Here is a 12,082-nt window from a genome sequence, read left to right as displayed (position 1 = left end):
TTAGTAGAGACGGGGTTTCACTGTGTTAGCCAGGATGGTCTCGATCTCCTGATCTCGTGATCCGCCCACCTCGGCCTCCCAAAGTGCTGGGATTACAGGCTTGAGCCACCGCGCCCGGCCCTAGGCAGGACTTTCAAAACGCAGAAACTCACACCATAAGACCTACCTTTATTAACTAGTTTCAGGTGGGTGAGACCTATTTTGGGATCCAACAGAAGGTGGGAAGGCTGGGCTTCCTCCTTGTTGAAACCACCCTACTCTTCATGCCTGAGACCTAATGGGGTAAAGTCACCGGGTACTTGTTTGGATTCTGTTCCTGGCTCAGAAAATGACACAGAACTTTCTTCCAGTACTCAGATCTCTTTTGTGGTGTATGAAAAGGAAGAGGTTGTGGGAATTCCCAGGGAGCTTTGATGTCATTTGCTGCTGGAGCTGAGGGCATTGAGTTGGGCTCTTGGTTACCTTAGGGTGTGTTTCATGTCTAGCCCTCATCCAGACAGGGACAAAAGACTTCATATGGCAAGCATAACCTTGGGTCTGGATGTTTCTTAAGTTATGAAGAAATATTTGTTACTTCAAAGAGGAGAAATAAAAAAGGGGGAAAAGACACTGTGAAAAGAGAGTGTGTGGCTGGTCTTTCCCTCAAAGAAGAAGAGGAAGAAGGGAGAGTTGTGCTGCTTTGACCACTGAAAATCATAAAATAATCCTAATTAAGCCAGCAGTGCAAATGAACACTGTAAACACATTGCCAAGGCTCAGGAAAAATCAGTCTGTGGACAAGAAAGAATTATTGTTAAAATGAAAAACATGTTTTACTCTCCTGCTCCCCACTTTTAGAGGAAGGCCCTGTCATTAGATGTTGTACCCTGCTTTTACACTGGGAACAATTTTCCTGGAGCTTCATCACTCTTAGAACCTGATAAAAAGCTAGAGAAAGGCACGTAGAATTTTGCAAGGTTCAGTTCCAGATTCTGATCATACAACACCCATATAACACCAGGAACAGTTGGGATTTATTCTCAATGGAAATTAAGAGAAATATTCAGCTATGGGAAATAAAATGAAAGTATAATTACCGTATCAAATAAGTCCAGTGTGGAAGATGAACACTAGACTCTCAGCAGTAGCAAGAATCTGCTCTTCATTATCCAACATCTCTAAGATGTTTTTCTTTATCTATCAAAGGATTTCTAAGGACAACACTTCCATAGCTCACTCTGAAAGCCTGTTTTAGTGTTAATCACCCTAACCATCTAGGGACATACCTGATTAATACATGAATTTTCCTGTGTCCCATTGTTGGCTCATTTTCCTGGCCAGGGACTGGATATACATGCTTGGTGCACCCAGAAGATACATAAGGATAAACGGTTGGGCAGATTCTAATTTCAGAAGCAAGAGACTCCGCAACAGCATCTCTACCATGTCAGAGTTCACAAGCTATGTGAGAGGTTCTGATACAAATTTGGGGGAGAGATAGGAAGATGAGGAAAGATAACTAGATATGGCAGTTCAGAACTTGGAGCAGTTTAGAGCAAGATGCTAGTTTGATGATTCTCTACTGCTTTCACTTTGGCAATAAGGAGGTACTTATGGCACTGGCTATGCAGTGATTTTATTGTCTCTGGCAATGGTTTCTTTAAATGATTGTTTTGAGAAATTTAAAGAAAGACAGGTTCAAGTGAAAAAAAAAACAGTTGAGGTATCAGTCTCAGAAAAAGATAAGATGTTCAGCATCTGAAAATTATTTTTCCATGTGATCTTGATGTTTGATACAACCTTGAATACCTTTCTGTGTCTACTCCATATTTTTACCATTTGTGAAAAAAAAAGGAAGCTCTTACTTTATAAATGGTGAGCTCTCCGAGAAGAATAAAAATGGTATGGCACGTGTCTTGATAGCTCAATGAAAATAATGACTCATACGTAAATGTGCTTATGCTTAGGTGTGTTTCAATAGACCAGGAGTGGCCAGAGCAATTTTTATTTTTTTGACAACTGATGGCCTAGTTCCTGGAGAGCATCGGCAGCCAACAGTGACTCTCTACCTGACCGATGTCCGTGGAAGCAACCACTCTCTTGGTGAGTCTGACAAATATCCCTTTAGGGCCACTGGAGGACAACCCGGTAGACCCAGAAGTCAGCTTGATGTCTGTCTTTTATGTTGTCTGGGATCTCGCCTACATCATACATCTAGGTTTTGGCATCATGTACCTATTAAGAGGATAAAATGAATACAAGATATGGAAACATGGTACTAACAATGGCTGAAAATATGATTCATCTCCATTTATCTTCAGGAACCTATGGACTGTCATGCCAGCATAACCCACTGATTATCAATGTGACCCATCACCAGAATATCCTTTTCCACCATACCACCTCAGTGCTGCTGAATTTCTCATCCCCACGGGTCGGCATCTCAGCTGTGGCTCTAAGGACATTCTCCCACATTGGTCTTTCGGCTCCCAGTAACTGCATCTCAGAGGACGAGGGGCAGAATCATCAGGGACAGAGGTACAAAGTTCCCTTTCTTTCTTTTGTTTCCTTTTCTTGTGGCTATAATGAATGGCTCACATTTACATAGTGTTATGTATAGAGTGTTTGCTCAATCACTAACTGAAAAATGAATTTAGGAACTACTAAAAAGACATAGGAAGCAAGGAAAGAATAATCTGTGGAAGGCACACTTGGGTTTTATATTTTGTTCTTCTTTCCTTTGCTGACCACAATTTTTATGTAAATATTTAATGTCTTTACAAGGTCTTAACATCTTTTTTACATATAAAACCACCAACTTCAAATCAACATTGTTATATAAACTGCCAAAAATTCTCTGCCAAAAACTCAATGTTCCCTAAGCAATGTATATTTTTCCACTTATTTCTACCTGGACAGTGTATATAGCAAGTTTAACAATTACTTGCTAGGGCGTGTCATATAATCATTTAGAATTATATGTGGAAATAGGAAATGCATTAGCTACATATGTCTTTCTGTGGATGTCTGTGATTGTCATCGTCTAGACAGATGTGGCTATGAGGTTCACTGGCATCTCAGCAGCAGCTATTGGAGGGATTGTACTCACAGTGTTGGTGTGCCCAACGTTAGGGGAAGGAGCCTCCCAAATACAACAATCTGTTCTGCATTTCGGCTAGAATCATTCTATACATGGTCTAATCAATTGAGTGAGACTACAGGTGACAGGGTTCATTCCTCAGCGAAGGAGGTGAGATCACTTACTAGTTACTAGGTGATTATGATCCTAGTGACAAAAGCTGGGGTTCCGAGAAGTACTCCATCACCAAAAAGAAATTCTGGTGCCACAAAGCTCATTCAAGGTATCCCAGACACTCAGACCTCACAGGGATGGGCAGTAGAGAGTACTAGTATAGTATGTTAGTTATCTATTGCTGTGTAGCAAGTTATACTAAAAGTCAATGGCTGAACACAATAAACATTATCTCACAGTTTCTGTGGTTGAGGAATCTGGATACAGCTCAGCCGGGTATCTCTGGCTTAAGATCTCTTATGAGGTTGTAGTCAGGCTGTTGGCCAAGGCTGTAGTTACCTCAAACCTCAAGCAGAGCTGGAGAATTCACTTCCAAGCTCACTCCTGTGGCTACTATCAGGCCTCAGAAGATCCGCATCCAAGCTCACTCATAGGTGTTGGCAGTGAGCATGCTCACACAGAAGTGGCTCAATTCCTTGCCAAGCAGGACTCTCCACAACTATCTGAGTGTCCTTGTGACATGGCAGCCAGTGATCCAAGACAGAAAGAGAGCCAAAGACGGTGAACACATGAGAGACTGCCCAAGAAGGAAGCCACAGTCTTTTCATAACATAATATTGGAAGTGACAGTCCATTACTTCTGGCATTTTCTATTCCTTAGAAGTGAGTCAGTAAATTCAGTCCATACCCAAGGGGAGGGGTTGGCATAGGGGCATGAATCTCTGGGGGCCAGTAATAATAGTTTATGTTAACTAAGCATTAACTATAAGCCAGGTATTGTTCTAAGTGTTAGAAAGGGATAAACAGTAAGGGGTATTGAATATCATAAGGTTAACTAGTTCATCTGCAACTTTAAAGTCTTCTTTCTTAGTGAACAAATGCCTCCAAATATTAACACAAGAATGTAGACTATTAAAATAACATTTATTAGAATTATGGCCTCTCTCTTTCATATATTTTCAAATTATATTCTCTACTGACTCTACCTCTGGCCTTAAGCCATACAGCATTTCTTTCAGGTCCCTGAAACATGTGTTCTCGGTGAGCTTTGCACATAATGTTCCTTTCCTACTTTCTTGACTGCCTTCTAATCCTTCTTCACTTAACTCATACTCTACCATCAAGATTCACCTTCTGTGAAGTTTTGGCAAACTTCCTCACTGTTCCCATAGGACATACTGCATGATGCAAACTCTGCAAAATCAGCTGTCACATTAGGTGGTAACTATTTATTTACTTGTTGTTCTTTCTCATTAAACTCTGAGCTTCCTGTAGTGGATAATTCTGCTCAGTATCTCTGAATACCTACAGAGGGCCTAGCACATAGTAGGTATGAGAAACTGTTTTGGATGACAGTTGCCAACTTTATCTCTAAATACTCCATGGAACAGAACTGAACAAGAAAAACAAAAAAGTAGAAGTTACAGCCTTTCTAGACAAGAGGAACAAGAATTCCCCTTACAATCATAGCTGTGAAGTTTCAACAAAGAAGTTGATTAATTGTAATTACTGCTGCTAGTTCTTTACTTCTTCTCATGTGGCACTGTGGGAAAAACAAGTTTTATATGCATGCATGCAAACCAGGAGAAATAGGATATGATTCTCCAGTTTACACTGTGTATCTGGAATGCATAAGCATTTCCAAACCACATGTGACTGACAGGAGCCATGCAAATTGACTTTTCCTTGTCAGCCAGCAAATCAGTGCAATGTAGTAAATTTTGATATACAGGGAGCCTAGTAAATCTCATATACTTTAATTGTGAAGATATCTGAAACCTAAATCCCTATGTATTCTCAAAGAGTCAAAGTGTTTTTGCAGCCTGTATCGATCACGGTTGTATATGTAGATGTACCACAATATAAAACCCTCAAATTCTGGGCAGTGAGAGGGATTCCTGGCTACCTCCTTCTTACCCCTTATGACCTGAATTCCACTGATACTTACATGGGCAGGGGAGAGCTGACAGATGCCTGCCAGTAGAAGATGTGTTTTCCATTTTGTATTTAAACATTACTGACCAGTGGCCCATCCCTCCTGCAACACTACACTTTAAAATCAACCTGATTGGCCCACAGAATCTCAGATGAAAGCCAGGAAACCTAAGTCTGCCTCTCCAGTGATGTTCATCATGATCTTTGTCTTGGACAAAGTAATTTCTCCTTGCTTCCCACTTAACTACTAACAACACAGAAGAATACGAAAACTCTTATCAATATGAAAAAGCAAGGCTGGCAGCCAGAATCTGGGAGGATTTCCTCCTGATTACAAATGTATTGGGGTTAAATTGAGAAATATAATTGGAAATCAAAGCATACACTTTTTATTTTCTGGAAAGAAAAAAGCATTTAAAGAATAGAGCCATACTAAAAGAGGAGAGGGAAACAGGTTATTCTTCATTCCCTGGCTCCCTTAACTTTGTTCTGTCTCAGTCTTGTTTCCCATTCTGTTATGATGACTACCCAGTATATGACCCTTTGGGCTTATTCTACTGATCATGAACCCCTTAGTCTTGAAAACCAAGTTTAGTTTTCCTGATTTTGGCTACCAGTGCTCAAGAAGAGCTCAATTCATTCTTACCCTCCAATTGTTTCCAGCTCTAGCCACTTTAGGGATAGGTTCTGCACAACTTGCCACAGTATCAGGAGCAGGCAAACCTCCAACCATCCCAGGATTGTGTTGATGGCTTTGGGAAGTGGAAACCATGTATTTTATTAACGTAATGGGATTTGCAGTGTGTCTGAAATATAATCCAGACACCATTATGTTAACATACCTAAGTGAGTGAATTCGTTTACAGACAAACAGGACTCTTTCTACTTTGGAAATTTACAAGGTCAAGATAGAAGAGTTTACCAGTAGGCTAGAATTGCTGATGGGCATGTGGTTTCTCCTATCGAATTTTGTTCTTCCAATCCAATGGATACAATGAAAAAAAATGATTGTAATTTCTGTGACTTACCTGATAATATATCCATAAGATCTCTGAGTGCTGAATCTTCAAAAGATATAGAAACATTTCCAGGACATGGATTGATGACAATAATTGAGACTTTTGACTACTCTACTCATCTCTTTACAGAATTTACACTTTTTCTTCAATCTGCGTAGATTTCCCTGTTTAACTGGTTGAGAATATGGTGTCAACCTTTTATGCAATTGTGCTTCTTTCATTTTTCCCTTGTATTCCAAACTGTTTTTGATTTATATAATTTTATGTTAGATAGTTAAATATATAATTTTTTTGTGAGCCTTTTATCTTTATTAGGATCATACATCTTGCCAATCCTTTTACCCCTTTAAATGCTTGTGTCTTTGTATTCTACTCTTTCTGGAATTAAAATTTCTATCCTTGCCTTCCTTTTGTTTGTATTTGTTTGATAAATATTTGTCTTTCTTTTATTTTTAACCTTTCTCTGTCTTTGCTGCCAGTGAGCCCCAGGCACATAGCTTCACTGCACTGTTCACAAAGACATTCAGATTTTGCCATGTCCAGCTACTCCAAGATTTTATTCCAAAAGTGTATCCCATGATCCTCAAGCTTCTAGGATTCTTTAGGACTCAGTAGCATTTTACCTTTAGGACGTTTATCTCCCAATATATAACGGCTTTTGCCACTGGTTCCACGCCCTACCCCAGCTCACTAAGACTTTTATACTTCCTAACCTGAAGTCTTGAAATGAGTAAAGAAAAGGCAGTACTGATAGGAATAATGGCTGGAGAACAGATCTCTGACCCATGCAAAACAGGGCCCAGTTTTCTGGTCTTTACAGGGGCCAGGAAATGAAGAAAGAATGACCTGTTTTTTCTTTTAGTATGGATTCATTACTTATTCTCTCCTTTTCAGGAAATAAAAAGTACATGGTTTGGTTTCCAAAGCTGTTTCTCAATTTAACTCCAATATATTTTTCAATCAAGAGAAAATCCTTACAGATTTTGGTTGCCAGTCTTGGTTTTTGGTATTGAAAATAATTTTCATATTTTTCTATATTGTTGGTATCTAAATGGGAAGCAAAGAGAAATTACCTTATAGTATTCTTGTGAGATTAACTGAAAATAATACATGTGAGATTTGTAGCACCTTCTAACACCAGGTTGGAGTACCACCTGGGGCAATTTTCACAGTATTCCCCATCTTTATTTTTTGCCAATCAGGTGTGCTAGTTATCAGTAAATTTGTTCATTTCCTCTTGGTTCCAAATCCAACCTCATCACCTATACTGTAATAGTAGAGCTGGATTTTTATCACTATTTATCCTTTGCCAACTGGCATCATGTTACGCATCATCAGTAGAGGGTGCTAGAGAGACAATGCCAGAGGAGGGGTTTTCTCTGCTGTTTCTGGTGTAATTTCTTCTCTTTTGTTGCTGTGACATGCTTGGCCAGTGGTGTGCAGCACACCTACAGTCAAATACAGCAGACGTTTTTTCAGTTGGCTCTTCATCACAATCAACCAAACGTGGCAGCTTGAGAAATTGTGATGCTGCTGAATGCCGTGGATTACTAGCATCCCATATTCCAATGGTAAGGGACTCAGCATTGTACTCAAGACCAAACGCACAATCAAACTTGTCCCCAAATCCCATCCTTGTGAATCTATCTTCTAGTATTAACCCCAGTACCATTCCATCTCAGTTGGGATCCAATCAGGACACAGTAATTAAAATAGAGAAGTTTCATAAAAGTAATTATTAACCAGTAATGAAATTAACTACTAAAGGGTAGGGAGAACTCTAACGAATAAAAGAATGATTGATAAAGGCAGCAACCATTACTTTTAGGAGTGACAGAAGAGTATCCAAGAAAGGAACAAATATGGAAGAGGCCGCCAACCCAAAGCTGAGGTTCAGATCTCATTGGAAGAGGTGGGGCTGTGGCACGTTGTGTGGCAGAGAAGTTGTGGAGGTTCTACAGAATGGAATGGGGCTGGTAGTCAGTAAATGCTCACTGGGGTGCAGGTAAAAGCTCATGAAGAAGCTGGCTCTGGAACACAATTGGGACTTGCTGGAAAGCTGTCACTGTGGTGCTGCTGGAACTTTCTGGGAGTCTCCCCACTGGGCACTAATGAAACTTGATGGGAGACATCCACGGGGTGCCACTGAGACTTGTTGAGAAGCCAGCTAAGATGCTGGTAAGACTTGCTGGGACATGTGGAGTATCCCTGAAACTCACTAGGTGGTGAGCACCACTGGTTGTCCCACACGTGGCTGGAGAAGCAAGGAGAGGAAAGCACATAGGAATGAAGGCAAGCCTCTTCATCCTGCAATGTCTCTCCAGTGCCATCTACTGAAGAAAAAAGTGACATGCTAGCTGGTAAAGAGAAATGTTTTCATGGTCCAGCTGTAGTATCATAAAGCAGAGCAATGAAGGGTGGACTTGGAACTGAGAGGCAGTAAGTTGAAAACCAGCAGAGAAATTCTTGTCAAATAACCAAGAAGAAACCCCTTTTCTCTGTGTCTTTTGTGTTCCACACAGGTGTTCTTTCCTGGCTTCAATACTATTTTTCTTTTTCTTTTTCTTTTTTTTAGAGACAGAGCATCACTCTGTCACCCAGGCTAGAGTGCAATGGCGCGATCTCAGTTCACTGCAAGCTCCACCTCCCGGGTTCACACCATTCTCCTACCTCAGCCTCCCAAGTAGCTGGGACTACAAGCGAATACTATTTTTCAGTATAATTTCTGAATAGATTTGAGCTAATTAGAAATTCTTTTTTTAATATTTTGAACTTAAGTCCTAGACCAACATAAAGTATAAATACCTTATTAGTTTATTCAGTATAAATACACATTCTGATTGAGATGGAAAACAAGTAACAGATACTCATAAATATAAAATCCTAGTGGGTTCTAAGGTTTGCCTTAAACTAAAACTTATCAAAGCCAAGTGTTCCAGTATAAAATTGAATAGGATATTAATCTTTTAAAATAAATATCCATGTGGAAACTAGGGTTCTTTCTTCTCTCTCTTGTTCTCACTCTCATTATATGTGTGTATGTATGTGTGTTTGTTTGCATGTGTGTATTCATGTGTGTTGGTGTATAGAAAGAGATAAACTATTTGTTGTTCAGAAACCATTTAAGCGACTCAGTTGAACAGGAATAATTTTTCAGTTTAGGAAACTGAGACTTAAGTGCACAAATTTACTTTATTTGGGATTAGCAAAAGTAAGACTAGAATCCAAGTAACTTGTTTCTAGGAAGGAAAGCTATTATATAAATGGCAAACTATTTCAGAAATCTACTCTCATGTCTACTACTCTTCAAGAAATCCTCCCACTCTCTCTCAAACCATATTTTCATTCAGGTAACAAGAGTTTAACTAGACCTAGAATAATCAAATGACAGCTGTATTTTACATCTACTTATGTAAACGGGCATATTGGTTTAAAGGAAATGATGACTTGTAAATTCAGGCTCCAAGTAATACAGGCGAGCTGGAGAAACCTGATGGAGTAGGTTACCAAGGGGAAAATTGTAAAGATACTTTGGACTTTTGGGAAAGTGTAGGAAATATTTAATTCAGATTAGGGCAATTTTATGGGCACAACCCAGAGGATTTGAGGTCAATAGAAAAAGAGAAGTTTTGACCCAGCTCCTCTGGGGTCCTAGCCCAGACCAAAAAAAATTAAAAAATAAAAATCTTGTTTCTTAGAAAAGAAAAAAAAATCTGAAAAAACATATTCCACTCTCTCTGAGATTAAAGTACATCTAATCCAGGAAAAGAAACATAATTTTGAAAGCCTGGCTTATGTGTGTATTAGTTTTTTAATGTTGTGTAATAATACTACTATAAATATAGCAGCTTATAACAATGCTTATTTATAATCTTACAGTTTCTGAGGGTCAGGATTCTAGGCAAGGCTTAGCTGGGTCATCTGTAAGGCTATAATGAGGTGTCAGGAATGTGTTCTCATTTGAAGACTTGACTGGGGAAGGTCCACTTCCAAGTTCACATGGCTGTTGGTATTTGGTTCCAAAAGACTGTCACACTGAGGGCTTCAGTTTTTTTTGCTGGATGTTGCACAGAAGCCACCCTTATTTCCCTGCCACATAGTCTGCTCCATTGGGAAGCTCACCTATGGTAGCTTGTTTCTTCAAAGCCAACAAGACAAAGAGTCTCTCAGCAAGTAAACTACAATCTTTTGTAACATAATCACAAGTGTTACAGCTTGTCAACTTTGTATTCAATTGATTAGCATCATGTCACTGGTCCCACCCACACTCAAGTTGAGGAGATTATGCAAGGGTAGGGATTTCAGAAGGCAGGGATTATTTCCATCACAATAGTTTAGCCTGAGACAGGCGAATGTATGCAGTACCCTTGGAGTTAGCTGACTGCATGTGTCTCGTATCCTGACAGAGCCACGTGCTATAGCCATGTAGTTTCAACTTACTAGACAGCTTAGGACACAAGGGATACACAAATAACTTGCTTGTAGGAAAAAAGCATGAAGGAAAAGTAGTGATTCCAAGAGTAAGGTCTTTTCATAGAAATTCCCCAGCTCTTGATAGGTGGATTATCCAAGCAGTTCTCTACCAGAGAATGTCCTCGCAACTCTCTTTCATCCAGGAAAAAACACATCTGTTTTATGAATGATACCTGTCCAGATTTTTTCCCCTTATTCTTTAGTCTGCTTCAGAGCCATCTTCTTCATGGCTCACCTGGTATTTTTATAGTATCATCAAAATGAAATTTAATCAGTAATGTTAATGTGTTTCCTAGAAAATAAGATTACAGTCATGTACCACATTACAATATTTTTCTCAGTGAAAGACTGTATATATAATGATGATTTCATAAGATTATAATACAGTATTTTTTGCTGTACCTTTCCTATGTTTAGATTTGTTTAAATACACAAACACTTATAATTGTGTTACAATTGCCTACAGTATTTGGTACAGTAACATGTGTACAGGTTTGTAGCCTAGGAGCAATAGGCTACACCATGTAGCCTGTGTGTGTACTAGGCTGTATCATATAGGTCTGTGTAAGTACACTCTATATTTGCACAATCAAATCACCTAACGACACATTTCTCAGAGCATGTCCCAATGTTAAGTGACACATGACTGTATATAAAAATACAAAAATTAAAAAGTTGTGGTTACTGTTTCGATTACGTTTATTCTGATTATTTTTATAATGATGGATAATTGAGAGTTAGCAATTTTGATCCAGTCTGGATCATACGCATATTGGACCACATTGGTGGTCATACACATACACCAATGTGGTCATATATCTGTATGAATATATGTGTGTGTGTATGTGTGTGTTTGTGAATATGTTTCACTTTATGCAAGACAGTCTTGAAAAAGGTTAATGCGATATGCATTGAATTATAAAACTAATTTTTAAAATGATTTAAATTTTTAAGTGGTTGTGCCATTCAAAAGAGCATTGTTGTTTTATTTTTAAGGTCTTTATTCTTTTAGAGCAGTTATAGGTTCACAGAAAAATTGAAAGGAAGCTACAGAGATTTCCCATATACCCTCTGACCTCACCCATGCCTAGCCACTCCTGCTATCAACATCCCCCACCAGAGTGAGACATCTGTTAAAACTGATGAACCTACAATGACATGTCATAATCACATCAAATCTATAGTTTGCATTAGAATTCGCTCTTAGTGTTTGTTGTGCATTCTATGAATTTGGGAAAATGTGTAATGATATGTATCCATCATTATAGTATCATGCACAGCATTGTCACTGCCCTAAAAATCCTCTGTGTTCTGCCTGTTCACCAACATACCCTACATCCCTGCTGTCCCAAACTTCTCACAACCATTAATATTTTTACCATCTCCATCATTTTGCCTTTTCCAGAATGTCATATAGTTGGAA

At 39.0% G+C, this 12,082-nt stretch overlaps 1 protein-coding gene across 1 annotated transcript in view; it reads left to right on the top strand.

Moving 5' to 3' along the window:
* The window catches only part of PAPPA2 (pappalysin 2), a 302,229-nt gene that overhangs the window by 191,796 nt on the left and 98,351 nt on the right, over window positions 1-12,082 (top strand). Inside the window, exons 12-13 of the mRNA XM_037985912.2 lie at window positions 1,947-2,082; window positions 2,301-2,517. Coding sequence (XP_037841840.2) covers window positions 1,947-2,082; window positions 2,301-2,517 — 353 coding nt within the window. The remainder of the gene's footprint in view (window positions 1-1,946; window positions 2,083-2,300; window positions 2,518-12,082) is intronic.

This window comes from Chlorocebus sabaeus, chromosome 25 (genome assembly GCF_047675955.1).
Source record: "Chlorocebus sabaeus isolate Y175 chromosome 25, mChlSab1.0.hap1, whole genome shotgun sequence".
NCBI lineage: Eukaryota > Metazoa > Chordata > Mammalia > Primates > Cercopithecidae > Chlorocebus > Chlorocebus sabaeus.
This window is presented reverse-complemented; position numbering and strand designations above follow the sequence as displayed.